This window comes from Scyliorhinus torazame, chromosome 8, assembly GCF_047496885.1.
Source record: "Scyliorhinus torazame isolate Kashiwa2021f chromosome 8, sScyTor2.1, whole genome shotgun sequence".
NCBI classification, from domain to species: domain Eukaryota; kingdom Metazoa; phylum Chordata; class Chondrichthyes; order Carcharhiniformes; family Scyliorhinidae; genus Scyliorhinus; species Scyliorhinus torazame.
In genome coordinates, this window is record NC_092714.1 from 61490095 (window position 1) to 61507145 (window position 17051).

A 17051-nucleotide genomic window follows, 5' to 3' on the forward strand; every position below is an offset into this window, starting at 1 on the left:
CCTGCATCTAATAGTTTCTCCCCACTTCTATTCTTCCTTCCAAACAGAATACTTCCACTTCATACTCAATATTACACATTTTTATTCACTTATTTGAACCTATTTTGGAAAATATTTTTATTGTTTTTAACATTTTAACATTCTATACATAAAAACAAAACAACCCCCAATGAAAATAAGAACAAAAGAACCCCCCTCTACCAACCAACCCCCATTTAAGTCGAAGAATAATACTCCCCCTCCCAAACACCACCTTTGCATTTGACGGTAACCAACAAGTAGACCCCATATCTTGCGAAACCCCTCAATCGCCTCCCTCAAGGTGAACTTTATCTTCTCAAGATACAGTAACTCCATCAGGTCCCCCAGCCACACTGGGACACAGGGCAGAGAAGCTGATCTCCACCCTAACAGGACCAGCCTGCGACCAATCAGCGATCAGCAATCCACCCCCGCCTGCAGCTCTGACACTCCAAACTGGGCTCCAAGTCCAAGTGCAAGATCGCCGACATGGGACTGAAAAAAGACCTCCAAGATTTCTCTAACTTCGGGCATGACCAGAACATATGTACATGGTTGGCCGGATCTCTCCCACATTGCGCAGAAGTATCCTCCACCCCCTCAAATAACCGGCTCATCTTTGACCTCGTCAGGTGCTCCCTGTACACCACCTTTAACTGCATTAACCACAGTCTCACAGACAAAGTCAAGGGATTCACCCTCTGCAACATCTCACACCACAACCCCTCCTCCAACGCCACTCCCAACTCCTCCTCCCACTTGGTCTTAACCCCCTCCAAAGACATTGTATCCTCCTCCAGAATCCTCCCATAAATCGCCGAGGTGGCCCCCCCACCAACCCCATCACTGACATCACCCCCTCCAACGGGGGAGGGAGGTGTCACCAGAAACATCGGGAAAACCTTCCTTGCAAAATCCGCACCTGCAAATACAAAAGCCTCCCCCATGGAATTCAAAACTTCTCCGTCAATTCCTCCAAACTCGCAAACCGCTCTTCCAAGAATAAGTCTTTCATTTCCACAACCCCTTGCTCCTGCCATCCCCGAAACCTAGCATCCAATCTTGCTGGCTCAAACAAATTTTTCTCTCGATTCGGTGTAAACCTCGACCCCACCTCTAACTTAAAATATCTTCAGTGTGGCCACCGCCGCTGGACTACCTGAATATTTCCCAGTGGCAAATGGAAGTGGCACCGTTGCCAGCTCCTGCAACCCCAACCTCCTAGAAAAGCCTGCCTCCATCCTCACCCACATTGTCTCCGGCTCCCTACCCCAGCTCTGCATCTTCTCAGCATTCACTGCCCAATAATAATACAGCAGATTTGGCAGTGCCAGGCCCCTCCCTGACTGTCCTGCCAATCCAAAGCACCATCTTTAAAGAGCACACTGATCTGAACTAAAAGTAAACTCCCCAGAGCCCAACGCACCCCCGTCCCCCAACAGACACAGAGGATGTCCCCACAGGCATTGGGGTTGATGCAACCCTTATAAAAGCGAAGTAGCAGCGTTCCATTTCAGGCTGTTGGACAGTCACAATGCCGCACAGAGGGCAGAGGAAGTTGACACACCACTTTATCATAGAATAGAGTCAAAGAAAGGTACACCATATCACATCCAGACCACAGTGTCTATGCCATGTTTCCGGGAAGACAAAGATGACGGAGTCTCCGCTTTTGTGATGCAGCCCTGGATACATGAGACAGAAACGTAGAGCAGAATTCTGCCATTGCAATGGCAGATGGGAGGCGGGGAGGGCAGCGTTGGAGGAGATAATTCGGCAGGAGTCCAAAGATTTTGAGTACATTTCTCATGGGATCTTCAACTTGTGCCCACCCTGGCAGATCGGGAAATCCACTGGAGGCCGGCACAAAATTGATCTTGGGATGCAGATGAAGGCCTGACCAGAATCTTCTACCCACCCACGATTCACTGCGACACCAGAAGGAAAGCATGTGGTCCAGGACACGTCTGGAAAAACATGTGTCTTGCAGAGATCAGGACGCTAACAATGCCAGGTGCTGCCTCCAGGGTTCAGGATGGAGGCTGTCGGCAACCCTGGACCACAACAGCAGTGGAGATGGGGAGCTTCTACAGATGGATCTTCTAGGTTCGGTGTTATTGAGGAGGTCCATCTTCCAGCCTCAGTGTATTCCTGGAGATCATCTTTTTCAGGAAGTTTATCTTCTTTCTTCAATGGTGAGTCAGTGATTTTGGCCGCCTTTTCAATATAGCACAGATATGATGGTTAGATGTGCAGCATCAAGCCCATAGGAGCACCAGGCCAGGAAGATAGATTAGTTCAGTTTTCCTGTATAATTGATGCATTGCTGGGTAAAGTTGTTGTGTGATGCTTTTGGTGTCTGCCTTATTGAATGATGATGGCCAGGATTTTGTGATTGAAAGTCTGAAATAGAGATGCTGTTAAGATATGATGGGTCCATATTGGGGGTGAGAATGTTTATCTCGAGTGAACTGAAATCTCACAATCCAGTCCTTCTCCTTCCATCTAGCTGCATGTGGTCTCTGCCTTCCTCCTTCCAAAATGGCCTCTGTACCCAAAAAGGTATTAATTGGGCCGCCTTAATTGCAAGGTTATGGAGAATGCAAAACACCACAACAAAACATGAAGATCCTCTCGGACATCCCCCAAATGAGCAAAGTAGCTACTTTAACTCCACATTGTAGCTTCATTGAAGGCTCATTGATCTCACTTGGTGAGATGGCATAAGGGGGACATGAGCCATGTGTGAAAGCAGTAGCATGCCAGTCAGCAAGCAGGCATCCAATGGTATGTCTTACAGTCCAAATAACAGTTGGGATTGCTAAATGTCACTGGGTAAAAGTGGGTGCTGCCAGGATAGCCGGCACTCCTTCGTTTGATCACACACCAATTGAACAAAGCCAGAATGGGAGACACGGAGGTTTCAGTATCACTCTTCTTTGAGGTAAGGGCCTGCTATCCTGCTGAACCCACGTGTTTTTTCATCCTGACCTTCCCATCTCAGGGTTAGCAGATGAATTCCCTCTCTTTCTATGTCACCTTCCTATAGCTTCTATGCATGGTGATTTCTGATGCCACCTGCTCCCATCAGAAGGTTACCACTGCATAGAATGTAATGGCAGAAATTGATGTTTACAGCCACTGGAAAGACAGTCCTCACCCTGGTTCGGATTTCTAGTTGATTATGAAATAGGTCGCACAACTCTGTCACTATCCCCTTTGTGGAGCATAGGCCCCTGTGGAGCTGCTCCTGGCTCCCTGCAACATAGAAGTGGTGCTCCAAGAAGACCCATTTGGGATAAGCCCTTCATGCGCAGCCCACCTTCTCATTTGTCCTCACAAAGGTTTCCCTCTCTGCTTCCTCTTTTGCAAGTCTTGTTAATATTTCAGAGCAAGTAAAACTTCAACTACTGTCCCCATACCTATGTACTGCTGTTCACATACCTATGCAAGGTTATATTATTTTCTGCCTTTCTGTGGTCAACAAAAACCTCCAAATTACTCTAGCAACTCAACACAGTGCTCCCAATTTGCAATTGAGGTGCTTTTGACATACTTGTGTGCAGGTAACAAATTTGTGGAGCATTATGGCCCTTCACAAGTGACTTATCTGAACTGGTGTGGCGTAGGCAGGTGGGACCCCTCCTTGGGTCTGAAGATGCTTAAAGTTTATGATCTCATAAATGTGAACAGACCAATTTAGGATACCTAAATTGGTGAACAAATGTGCAGGCAATAAAAGACAATCTTCCTTATTCACTGCTTAAACAATAAGTACGAAGTCTTACAACACCAGGTTAAAGTCCAACAGGTTTGTTTCGATGCCACTAGCTTTCAGAGCGCTGCTCCTTCCTCAGGTGAATGAAGAGGTATGTTCCAGAAACACATATATAGACAAATTCAAAGATGCCAAACAATGCTAGGAATGCGAGCATTAGCAAGTGATTAAATCTTTACAGATCCAGAGATGGGGTAACCCCAGGTTAAAGAGGTGTGAATTGCATCAAGCCAGGACAGTTAGTAGGATTTTGCAGGCCAGATGGTGGGGGATGAATGTAATGCGACATGAATCCCAGGTCCCGGTTGAGGCCGCACTCATGTGTGCGGAACTTGGCTATAAGTTTCTGCTCGGCGATTCTGCGTTGTCGCGCGTCCTGAAGGCCGCCTTGGAGAACGCTTACCCGGAGATCAGAGGCTGAATGCCCTTGACTGCTGAAGTGTTCCCCGACTGGAAGGGAACATTCCTGCCTGGTGATTGTTGCGCGATGTCCGTTCATTCGTTGTCGCAGCGTCTGCATGGTCTCGCCAATGTACCATGCTTCGGGACATCCTTCCCTGCAGCGTATGAGGTAGACAACGTTGGCCGAGTCGCACGAGTATGTACCGCGTACCTGGTGGGTGGTGTTCTCACGTGTAATAGTGGTATCCATGTCGATGATCTGGCACGTCTTGCAGAGATTGCCATGGCAGGGTTGTGTGGTGTCGTGGTCACTGTTCTGAAGACTGGGTAGTTTGCTGCAAACAATGGTTCGTTTGAGGTTGCGCGGTTGTTTGAAGGCAAGTAGTGGGGGTGTGGGGATGACCTTGGCAAGATGTTCATCGTCATCAATGACGTGTTGAAGGCTGTGAAGAAGATGACGTAGTTTCTCCGCTCCGGGGAAGTACTGGACGACGAAGGGTATTCTGTCGGTTGTGTCCCATGTTTGTCTTCTGAGGAGGTTGGTGTGGTTTTTCGCTGTGGCGCGTTGGAACTGTCGCTCGATGAGTCGAGTGCCATATCCCGTTCATACGAGGGCATCTTTCAACGTCTGTAGATGTCTGTTACGCTCCTCCTCGTCTGAGCAGATCCTGTGTATACGGAGCGCTTGTCCATAGGGGATGGCTTCTTTAATGTGTTTAGGGTGGAAGCTGGAGAAGTGGAGCATCATGAGGTTATCCGTGGGTTTGCGGTAAAGCGAAGTGCTGAGGTGACCATCCTTGATGGAGATGAGTGTGTCCAAGAATGCAACTGATTTTGGAGAGTAGTCCATGGTGAGTCTGATGGTTGGATGGAACTTATTAATGTCATCGTGTAGTCGTTTCAGTGATTCTTCGCCGTGGGTATAAGTGTTGAGAAGCATTCAACAGGTTGTAATTGAGGTACTTTCAGCAACTTGTGCTCATCGCTGTTAATGTAATAAAACTTCCCGAGGCACTTCAGAGGAACATTATCGAACAAAATGTGACAACAAGCCACATTAGATGATATTGGAACAGCACGGTAGCACAGTGGTTAGCACAGTTGCTTCACAGCTCCAGGATCCCAGGTTCGATTCCTGGCTAGGGTCACTGTCTGTGTGGAGTCTGCACGTACTCCCAGTGTCTGCGTGGGTTTCCTCCGGGTGTTCCGGTTTCCTCCCACAGTCCAAAGATGTGCAGATTCGGTGGATTGGCTATGCTAAATTGCCCTTAGTGTCCAAAAGGGTTGGGATGGTTGGAGGTTTGGGCTGGTGCAGACTCAATGGGCCGAATAGCCTCCTTCTGCACTGTAAATTAAGTGAAAATAAAGGAACACATGGCCAAATATTTGGTCAGAGCACATTTTAAGAGCATCTTGAAGAGGAGAGAAAGGCAGAGTGGCATAGAGATTTTAGTATGAGGTTTTCGGGCTTAGGGTCTAAGCAGCTGAATGCACAATTCCCAATAATGAAGCAAGTAAAATTGAGGATATAACAGAGATCAGAATTAGAAGTGTGCAGAGATCTCAAAGACGTAGGGTGGAGGAGGTAACATAAATAGGAAGGAGCAAAGTCTTGAGGCAGGGGTGCATTTGAAAACAGGATGAGAATTTTAAAATGCCAGACTACGGACCACTGAAGGTCAATGGGCATAGGTTTGATGGGTGCACAGAGCTTTGTGCAAGTTAGAAAGATGGGCAGCAGGATTGTGGATGAGTTGAGGCTTATGTAGGAGGGAAGATGAAAGAGCAACCAGGACAGCACTGGAATAGCCTAATCTAGAGGTAACAAAGACATGGATGAGAGCATCAGCAGCTAAGATGCTGGGACAGTGGGGTGCCCAATGTGTGTAATAAAGTTAGAAATAGGCTACCTTGATGATGGAGCAGATATATGGTCAGGAGCTCATCTTGGTGTTAATAAGGTACTAAGGTGCTGACTGACATGATTCAGCCTAGGATAGTTTCAAGGGAGAGGGATGGAGTAGGTGGTTAGGGAATGGACTTTATGTCAGAGGCTGATGACAATGCTTTCGGTCTTCCCAATATGGGCAGCATGGTGGCACAATGGTTAGTACTGTTGCTTCACAGTGCCAGGGTCCCAGTGCAGATTCCCGACTTGGGTCACTGTCTGTGGGAGTCTGCACATTCTCATCAGAGAATGGGCGGGGAGGGGTGCGGGGAGGGGGGGCTGCTGACGAGGAGGGGACTTTTAGGAGGTTGGAGAGGGAGAGTAAATGATGGTAGCTGCCGAGGGGTGGGCCAGGTGAGGTACGGGCCATGGGCCAAGGGCTGGCCTAGGAAAGGTCATGGCTGATCGACAGGGGAGGAAGGTAGGGTCCCCCCCCGACACAGGGTCAAAAGGCCCCGTGTGTTCGCACACTTGAGACAGCTGAAGGCGGACGTGGCCATGTTGCAAGAGACGCACTTAAAGCTGGGAGACCAAGTTCGACTGAAGAAAGGATGGGTCGGACATGTGTTCCATTCGGGATTGGACTTTAAAACAAGGGGGGTGGCAATCCTGGCTAATAAAAAGGAGGTATTCAAGGCGGGGAAGATAGAGGCAGACCCGGGGGGTAGATTTATTATGGTAAGCGGGAAGCTGGAGGGAATGGCAGTGGTGTTGGTCAATATATACGCTCCAAACTGGGATGATGTCATGTTTGTCAGGAGGGTGCTGGGTAGATGCCGGATCTCGACTCGCACCGGCTGATTATGGGGGGGGGGGATTTTAATACGGTCCTGGAGACGAGACTAGACCGGTCGAGTTCCAGGTCTGGAAAAGTATCAGCAATGGCGAAAGAACTGCGGGGGTTTATGGAGTGCATGGGGGAGGGTGGATCAGTGGAGATTTGGGAGGCTAAGGAGCAAGGAGTATTCATTCTACTCCCATGTGCACAAGGTATATTCCAGGATAGACTTTTTTGTACTTGACAAAACGCTGTTAGCGGGGGTGGAGAACACTGAGTATTCAGCAATCGAGGTGTCGGACCACGCTCCACACTGGATAGACCTATGGGTAGCACAGGAAAGACCCAGCGTCCACAATGGAGGTTAGATGTAGGGCTGTTAGCGGAGGATGAGGTTTGTGAGCAGGTGAGGGAGGCCATTCGGAATTACATAAAGAGCAATGTGCGAAGTCTTACAACACCAGGTTAAAGTCCAACAGGTTTGTTTCGATGTCACTAGCTTTCGGAGCGCTGCTCCTTCCTCAGGTGAATGAAGAGGTCTGTTCCAGAAACACATATATAGACAAATTCAAAGATGCCAAACAATGCTTGGAATGCGAGCATTAGCAGGTGATTAAATCTTTACAGATCCAGAGATGGGGTAACCCCAGGTTAAAGAGGTGTGAATTGTACCAAGCCAGGACAGTTGGTAGGATTTTGCAGGCCAGATGGTGGGGGATGAATGTAATGCGACATGAATCCCAGGTCCCGGTTGAGGCCGCACTCATGTGTGCGGAACTTGGCTATAAGTTTCTGCTCGGCGATTCTGCGTTGTCGCGGGTCCTGAAGGCCGCCTTGGAGAACGCTTACCCGGAGATCAGAGGCTGAATGCCCTTGACTGCTGAAGTGTTCCCCGACTGGAAGGGAACATTCCTGCCTGGTGATTGTTGCGCGATGTTTCTGGAACAGACCTCTTCATTCACCTGAGGAAGGAGCAGCGCTCCGAAAGCTAGCGACATCGAAACAAACCTGTTGGACTTTAACCTGGTGTTGTAAGACTTCGTACTGTGCTCACCCCAGTCCAACGCCGGCATCTCCACATCATAAAGAGCAATGACACGGAAGAGACCGCGGCAGGGGTGGTTTGGGAAGCATTGAAGGCGATTATCAGAGGGGAATTTATTTTGATTCGGGCCCACAGGGAGAAGACTGAACGGGCGGAGTTGGACAGGCTGGTAGCTGAAATCTTATAGGTGGACAGAAGATCTGCAGAGTCTCCAGATGAGGAGCTCCTGAAGGAGCGTCAGAGACTCCGAATGGAATTTGGGCTCCTATCCACAGGTAAGGCAGAAGGGCAGTTGAGGAGGGTGAAAGGGGCAATATACGAGTATGGGGAGAAAGCCAGTAGAATGTTAGCACATCAACTGTGGAAGCAGGAGGCGGCGAGAGAAATTGGGAAAGTAAAGGATATGAGGGGGAAGGTAGTGGTGGACCCGGGGACGATAAATGATGTGTTTCATGAATTCTTTAGTCGACTCTATGAATCGGAATCCCCAGCCGTGGAGGAGGGTATGAGGCAATATTTGGAGAGGCTAGAGTTCCCGAAGGTAAGTGAAGAGCTGGTGGAATGCTTGGGGGGCCCGATTGGGCTCGGGGAGGTGATAGACGGGTTGGGGGCGATGCAATCGGGTAAGACCCGGGACTAGATGGATACCCAGTGGAGTTTTATAAAATGTTTTCTGGGTTACTAGGGCCGCTCCTGGTTAAGGCCTTTAACAAGTCTAAGGAGCTGGGAGTGCTCCCCCCAACGTTATCACAGGCATCGATCTCTCTCATCTTGAAGGGGGACAAAGACCCGGAGCTGTGGATCGTACAGGCCGATTTCCCTTTTGAACGTAGACTCTAAATTGCTGGCAAAGATCTTGGCCGCACGTATTGAGGATTGTGTCCCGGAGCTAATCGAGGAGGACCAGACGGGATTTGTGAAGGGCAGGCACCTAATGTCCAACATTAGACGGCTCCTGAATGTTATAATGATGCCAGCGGAGGGGCGCGAGGTTGAGGTGGTAGTAGCTATGGCTGCAGAAAAGGCCTTTGACCGGGTGGAGTGGAAGTACCTATGGGATATTTTAGGCAGGTTCGGGTTTGGGCAGGGATTTGTGGATTGGGTCCGGTTGCTATACCAGGCTCCGGTCGCGAATGTAAGAACCAACTGGGTCCGGTCAGAATATTTTAGTCTCTGTAGGGGGACAAGACAGGGGTGCCGCTCGCCCCACTACTGTTTGCCCTGGCCATAAAGCCCTCGGCAATAGCCCTTGGGTCATTGAATGTTTGGCGGGCGATAGTGAGAGGAGGGATGGAGCACAGGGTCTCGCTCTACGTGGACGATTTACTCTTTTATATCACAAACCCGCTGGGGGCAGATGGCTGGAATTATGGAGACACTGGAAGAATTTTGGCGGTTCTCAGGCCACAAGTTAAACATGGGAAAGAGCGAGGTGTTTGCGATTCAGGCTCGGGGGCAGGAAAGGGGACTGAGTGAGTTACCATTTAAGGTGGTGGTGAGGAGTTTTAGGTACATGGGGATCCAGGTGGCTAAGGATTGGAGACAGCTCCACAAGTTAAATCTGAAGTTGTTTGTTCGATTTTGACCTCGCTTGTGTGGAGTCTGCATATCTTCCCCGTGTGTGCGTGGGTTTCCTCCGGGTGCTCCGGTTTCCTCCCACAGTCCAAAGATGTGCAGGTTAGGTGGATTGGCCATGATAAATTGCCCTTAGTGTCCAAAATTGCCCTTAGTGTTGGGTGGGGTTACTGGGTTATGGGGATAGGGTGGAGGTGTTGACCTTGGGTAGGGTGCTCTTTCCAAGAGCCGGTGCAGACTCGATGGGCTGAATGGCCTCCTTCTGCACTGTAAATTCTATGATTCAATGTCACCACAACCTTCCTCAAATAAGGAGACCAAAATTGGACACAATACTCCAGATGTGGTCTCACCAACACCCTATACAATTGCAACAATACTCCCTTACTTTTATACTCCAGGGCTATTGTCAGATATGTCTGGTTGCTAAGGAAGTAGAGATACACAGAACATAGAATTCTTACAGTGTAGAAGGTCATTCAGCCCATCAAGTCTGCACCAATTTTCCAAAAGAGCACTGCATCTAGGCCCACTCCCCTGCAAACCCACTTAACCTGCACATTGTTGGACATTAGGGGCAATTTAGCATGGCCAATCCACCTAACCTGCACTTCTGTTGAAAGTTCAAAGTTGACACAAAAGTACATCACAGCTCATAAAGAAAGTCTTAATGGACATGATACCCTCTAAATATCACAGCTGTAGCCTACTTTCTGACTGTTTTCTGTAGGTTTGCAATATGGGGGGGGGGGGGGGGTGAAGGCAGTGCTAGGAACTGACCAATCACGCACTTCCACACACTAGATTTACAAAATAATCCAATGCAGGATCCTTATTTACATATATTAATTAGATAAGCTTTTGTTTCAGGCACTTCCAGGGACACTTAAAAACAGTTTTAATTAACATAGCAATGGACATACATCATTTGGTGCAAGACAAAGTGTCAAAAAGTTTTCTCCCAGATTTGTTTCCCTAAAAATGTCAAAACAGGTAGCACAGTGGTTAGCACAGTTGCTTCACAGCTCCAGGGACCCAGGTTGGATTCCCGGCTTGGGCAACTGACTGCGTGAAATTTTCTCCCCGTGTCTGCGTGGGTTTCCTCCGGGTGCTCCAGTTTCCTCCCATAGTCCAAAGATGCGCAGGTTAGGTGGAGTGGCCGTGCTAAATTGCCCTTAGTGTCCAAAAAAGGTTGGGTGGGGTTGCTGGGTTACAGTGATGGGGTGGGGGTATGGGCTTGGGTAGGGCCGGTGCAGGCTCGATGGGCCGAATGGCCTCCTTCTGCACTGTAAATTCTATGATCCTATGAAATAATGCATGCAATTGAAACTGTGACCACAGAAATCAACTTGGATCTAACCCATATCAGATTTCACTGGATTTACATAAATTTAAATTATTCTCGATATAACATGTTAATGGACATTATTATCTAATAAGACTTTTCTTTCATATTCGTGTTCTTCACTTGGTCATGGATGATACTTACAGTTCTATTGCCTTATTCCACATGATAACATATCCTGATAGAACAAATGATTCGATGTTCACAACATATGTATTTCCTCGCTCTGTGCCCACGTATAGCCATTTACTCTGGAAAGGGAGATGGCAGCAGGTAATCCTGGTTTAAAAGAAACATGAGTAATAAAATTCAATATTTTCAAAAAAAACCATTAAAAATTATGCAACAAGAAAATGATGCCCCTGGTGACAGGTTGATTTTATTTCGATCATGAAAAAATTGGGAAACTCAATTGCAATATTTCCATTCATTTACAAAAAAGCAGATCACCTTCTGTGATGATGCGCTCAGAGAATGAAGAGTAAGTGGAACATTAAGGTCAAGAAAGCTTAAATGGTTAGATACCATTGAATTGAACCAAGGAAGTACTAAGAGCACTTCTGTACTTCTGAAGCTTTATAAAGCATTAGTTAGGCCCCATTTAGAATACTGTGAGCAATTTTGGGCCCCACACCTCAGGAAGGACATACTGGCACTGGAGCGGGTCCAGCGGAGATTCACACGGATGATCCCAGGAATGGTAGGCCGAACATACGATGAACGTCTGAGGATCCTGGGATTATATTCATTGGAGTTTAGGAGGTTGAGGGGAGATCTAATAGAAACTTACAAGATAATGAATGGCTCAGATAGGGTGGACGTAGGGAAGTTGTTTCCATTAGCAAGGGAGACTAGGACCCGGGGGCACAGCCTTAGAATAAAAGGGAGTCACTTTAGAACAGAGATGAGGAGAAATTTATTCAGCCAGAGAGTGGTGGGTCTGTGGAATTCATTGCCACAGAGGGCGGTGGAGGCCGGGACAAAGAACAAAGAACAAAGAAATGTACAGCACAGGAACATGCCCTTCGGCCCTCCAAGCCCGTGCCGACCATACTGCCCGACTAAACTACAATCTTCTACACTTCCTGGGTCCGTATCCTTCTATTCCCATCCTATTCATATATTTGTCAAGATGCCCCTTAAATGTCCCTATCGTCCCTGCTTCCACTACCTCCTCCGGTAGCGAGTTCCAGGTACCCACTACCCTCTGCGTAAAAAACTTGCCTCGTACATCTACTCTAAACCTTGCCCCTCTCACCTTAAACCTATGCCCCCTAGTAATTGACCCCTCTACCCTGGGGAAAAGCCTCTGACTATCCACTCTGTCTATGCCCCTCATAATTTTGTATACCTCTATCAGGTCGCCCCTCAACCTCCTTCGTTCCAGTGAAAACAAACCGAGTTTATTCAATCGCTCCTCATAGCTTATGCCCTCCATACCAGGCAACATTCTGGTAAATCTCTTCTGCACCCTCTCTAAAGCCTCCACATCCTTCTGGTAGTGTGGCGACCCCCTCATGGGGCGGCAAAGGTTTTGCCTATGTTTATCAAAGAGAAGGGAGGGGTGGACCAGTGGAGATTTTTGCACCCGCGGATAGGGAGTATTCATTTTTTTTGCCAGTGCACACTGTGTATTCAAGGATTGATTTTTTTTTGTGATGGGGAAGGCGCTGTTAGCCAGGGTGAGGAAGACCGAGTATTCTGCGATCGGTATTTCGGACCATGCTCCGCACTGGGTGGACGTGGTCATGGACAAGGCGTCAGCTCAGCGTCCGGCGTGGAAGTTCAATGTGGGACTGTTGGCAGACCCAAATTTTTGTATCAAAATGGGGATGGTGATTGAGGATTACGTAGGGTTCAATAGGAATGGGAAGGACTCGCCGTCAGTAGTCTGGGAAGTGTTGAAGGCAGTAGTGAGGGGCGAGGTCATCTCGTTTTGAGGGGAGGCAAGAGAGAAATGGCAGCGGTTGATAGACGAGGTTTTGAAGGTAAATAGAAGGTACGCGGAGGATCCAATGCCGGGTATTCTGGCGAGGACGAAGGAGCTACAGGTGAGGTTTGATATTCTGTTCACGGTAAAGGCGCTTCGGCAGCTGAGGCGGGCGAGGGGAGTTGTGTATGAGTCTGAGGACAAGGCCAGCCGCTTGTTGACAGCCCAGCTCCGCCAGCAGGTGGCAGCGAGATAAATTGTTCGGGTTAGGGATGGAACGGGAGAGCAGTTGGTGGCAACGGAGCAGGTGAACAAAGTTTTTGAAGAGTTATACATTTGTATAAGTCATAGTCTCCGGATTAGTCAGATATGAGGGAGCTTTTGGGATGATTAGATTGTCCTGAAGTAGAAGAGGAGTAGAGGGCAGGATTGGAGGAGCCAGTGGGGGTGGAAGAAGAGCAGGTGGTGAATTAAAGAATACAGATGGGCAATTCACCAGGGCCAGATGGTTTCCTGGTGGAATTTTATAAAAGGTTAAGGATAGGTTGGCGCCGCTGTTGGTGGAAATGTTCGAGGACGTGATGATCAGGGGGGCATTGCCAGAGAAGAGTTTAGGACAGTGGTCCAAGAAATGGCTGATGAAATTCAACGTGGGCAAGTGCGAGGTCTTGCACTTTGGAAAAAAGAATAGAGGCATGGACTATTTTCTAAACGGTGACAAAATTCATAATGCTGAAGTGCAAAGGGACTTGGGAGCCTTAGTCCAGGATTCTCTAAAGGTAAACTTGCAGGTTGAGTCCGTAATTAAGAAAGCAAATGCAATGTTGTCATTCATCTCAAGAGGCTTGGAATATAAAAGCAGGGATGTACTTCTGAAGCTTTATAAAGCATTGGTTAGGCCCCATTTAGAATACTGTGAGCAATTTTGGGCCCCACACCTCAGGAAGGACATACTGGCACTGGAGCGGGTCCAGCGGAGATTCACACGGATGATCCCAGGAATGGTAGGCCTAACATACGATGAACGTCTGAGGATCCTGGGATTATATTCCTTGGAGTTTAGGAGGTTGAGGGGAGATCAAATAGAAACTTACAAGATAATGAATGGCTTAGATAGGGTGGATGTAGGGAAGTTGTTTCCATTAGCAGGGGAGATTAGGACCCGGGGGCACAGCCTTAGAATAAAAGGGAGTCACTTTAGAACAGAGATGAGGAGAAATTTCTTCAGCCAGAGAGTGGTGGGTCTGTGGAATTCATTGCCACAGAGGGCGGTGGAGGCTGGGGCGTTGAGTGTCTTTAAGACAGAAGTTGATAAATTCTTGATTTCTCGAGGAATTAAGGGCTATGGAGAGAGAGCGGGTAAATGGAGTTGAAATCAGCCATGATTGAATGGTGGAGAGTACTCGATGGGCCGAATGGCCTTACTTCCGCTCCTATGTCTTATGGTCTTAAGAGCAGGATAAGGACAGAAAGGGTGAGTAGGAGAGGGTGAGGTACAGTAGAAATGGGAGATGATGAGAATGAGAAACGATGAGGACAGTGGGGGAGAGGAATCGCAACAAAGGAGGGAGGAAACAGCAGCGAAATAAGGGAAGGTGAAAGAAGAGTGAGGTGAAAAGTGAACAGGATGAGGGAAAGGGGAGGGGATGGAAAGAATGGAAATAAAGCGAAAGGATGAAAAGAAAACAGAAAACATGGAAAGGAAGGAAGAGTATGGAGGGAGAAATAAGAAGGACAATGGAAAAAAGAAAAAGGAGGACAGGAAGTTAGTTACAATCAACAAACACCACTGGGGAGAGGAGAACAAGATGTGTTTTAGTGAGGAGGCTAGTTTCAGGCATCAAAGCAGTGCTCATGAGTAGTGGGGATGCAATTTCGATGATTCAATGATTACCCCCCAATACACTTACAATTATTTAAACTTTGGCTCTTCATTCACCACAACATTTCCACAGCCACCAATCTGCTTAACCAAAACCTCACTTCCACCTTTGACGCCCTTGTTCCCTTTAAAATGATTACTCTCTCTCGCCATGACAATTACCCTTGGTATAGACCTCATCTTCACTCCCCTTAAATCCAACGAATGCATACTTGAATGGATAGCGGGCAGTTGGTTTAGCCATTCACCACCAAATCTGACCGGAACACAAAACATTATTGGGATCTTCTCATGTCTGTGAAAACTGTTTTTAATTCCAATATCATCCTGGAAGACAAAGGTAACTTTCAGCTTCTTTGCTCTACTGCAGTGTTTCTGAAATTGGGTTCCGCAGAAACCCGGGGTTCCTTGGGAGACATCCAGGGGTCCACAACTCGCCACTGTAATTTGAAAAATAGCTGTCCTTCTAGCTTGTCCAAGCAGAGGCAGTTTTCACACTGCGCTGGCTACTGATAGCTTTCAGCACGTGAAAGTAAGCCACATTGCAAGCTCAACTGATCTTAAATTGGTTGTTAATGTAATTCTTAGCTCACTTAGGATTGTTCAGCAAGCGTTGCGCATTTTGTATTTGTATTGGCAAGAATATAGGGCGGGATTCTCCGTCGGCGGGATCCTCCGCTTTGCCAACAGCGCACTAACGCCTGCGGATTTCCTGACAGCGTGGGGGTGGCCACAATGGGAAACCCCATTAGCCGGCTGCCGGGACAGAGGATCCCGCTGCAGGTGGGGCTTGCCGCGCCGGAAAGCGGGTCTGGCGGGATGGGGAATCCCACCCATAATTTCATTACTCAAAACAAATTGTGAACCATAAGAATCCACAAAACTGATAACCTTAATGAAATAGAAGCCGTTTAAAAAAATTGTGGAAAAATAAATTAATTAACAGTGCATGCAGTTAAAAAGGAACTTTGAGAAAGTTTCACATTAAAAAGGAATGGATTACTTGCAGGACCTAAGTTCTACTGTTAAAATTATAACCTACTCATCTGCTCTAAGGAAAAGCACATAACAGTGCCTATGTTAGTGGAGCTTTGCAGTAGGGCAGTACGGTAGCACAGTGGTTAGCACTGTTGTTTCACAGCGGCAGGATCCCAGGTTTGATTCCCGGCTTGGGTCACTGTCTGTGCGGAGTCTGTACGTTCTCCCTGTGTCTGCGTGGGTTTCCACCCAGTGCCATAGGGAGACCAAAGACCTGCAATGGGCCACATGGGTGGGCTGGCAGCGGGCCCCCGAACCCCCCCCCCCCCAACGAGAATGCGACTGGTACCGTCCCCGTCCAGCACCGCTCCGAGTCCCGGTCCACCCATGTCCACTCAGATGACCTGTCACACACGAGTTGTTAATGCCATGCAGAATGACCCATCCCTCCCACTGACCACATGTCCATTCTCCTTCAGGATCTTCATCCAATGGTTCCAGCCCTTGCGGGGTGGTCCCCCCACCCGCCTCCCATGAGAACACCATGCAGGAGAGCTCCGAGGATGACATCCCCACCCTCCACCAGCACAGAGACACACACCTCAGTTGGCAACAGTAGTGGTCAGGCATCTGGAGCACATTCTGGTGAGAACCACACAGTTGCTGCTGCACATCATGTGGAGGCAGGAACGCCCAGGCAAGACAGCAGTCGGAGGTCTGCTGGATTCCAGGACCCAGCTGGGTCCCAGTAGGATGCTGAGCATCTGGACCAGGTTTACCCGGAGCTGATGCAGACGTAAGGGTGCAGCTGTGAGATTCAGAGGGGGATGTCAGTGACCTCCAACAGGTCTATATCCAATTGGAGGATTTCCGGAGGTTAAGGGCGCAGGAGATGGCACTGACAATGCGTGGCACCGAGGCCAACACTGCGAGTGTGGTGACCGCAGTGGAGAGCCTGGTGCACGACATCTGCCGCATGAGTGCAGGTGTCCAAGGTGTGGCTCAGTCGGTGATGGCCATGGCCGATTGTCTTGACAGCGTGTCCCAGTCACTGGGGGATATGACCCGGTACCAGGTTGACCTTGATGAGGCGATGCAAGGCATGACCCAGTCTCAGGTGGGCATTGCCGAGGCCCTCCAGAGCTCATCTCAGTCGCTAGGGTAGGTGTCTGAGTCCCACCTGGGCAGAGCCGAGACGTTGTGGGACATGTCCCAGTCTCAGGTGCGCATCGCCGAGGCGCTGCAGTGCATGTCCTGGTCGTTAGGGTATGTGTCCGAGTCACAGGGTGGTATTGCCGGGGCGCTCCAGAGAATGTCCCAGTAACTGAGGAGCATTGCCGAGGACGTTGACACTGTGCTGCAGACATTG

General features: G+C 48.6%; 1 protein-coding gene across 5 annotated transcripts in view; it reads right to left on the reverse strand.

The window, feature by feature from the left end:
• stxbp5l (syntaxin binding protein 5L) overlaps window positions 1–17051 on the reverse strand; it is an 879402-nt gene that overhangs the window by 557348 nt on the left and 305003 nt on the right. For all 5 annotated transcript variants that reach the window (XM_072513712.1, XM_072513711.1, XM_072513708.1 and 2 more), the window contains exon 5: window positions 11037–11171. In XM_072513712.1, the coding sequence (XP_072369813.1) occupies window positions 11037–11171 (135 nt within the window). The remainder of the gene's footprint in view (window positions 1–11036; window positions 11172–17051) is intronic.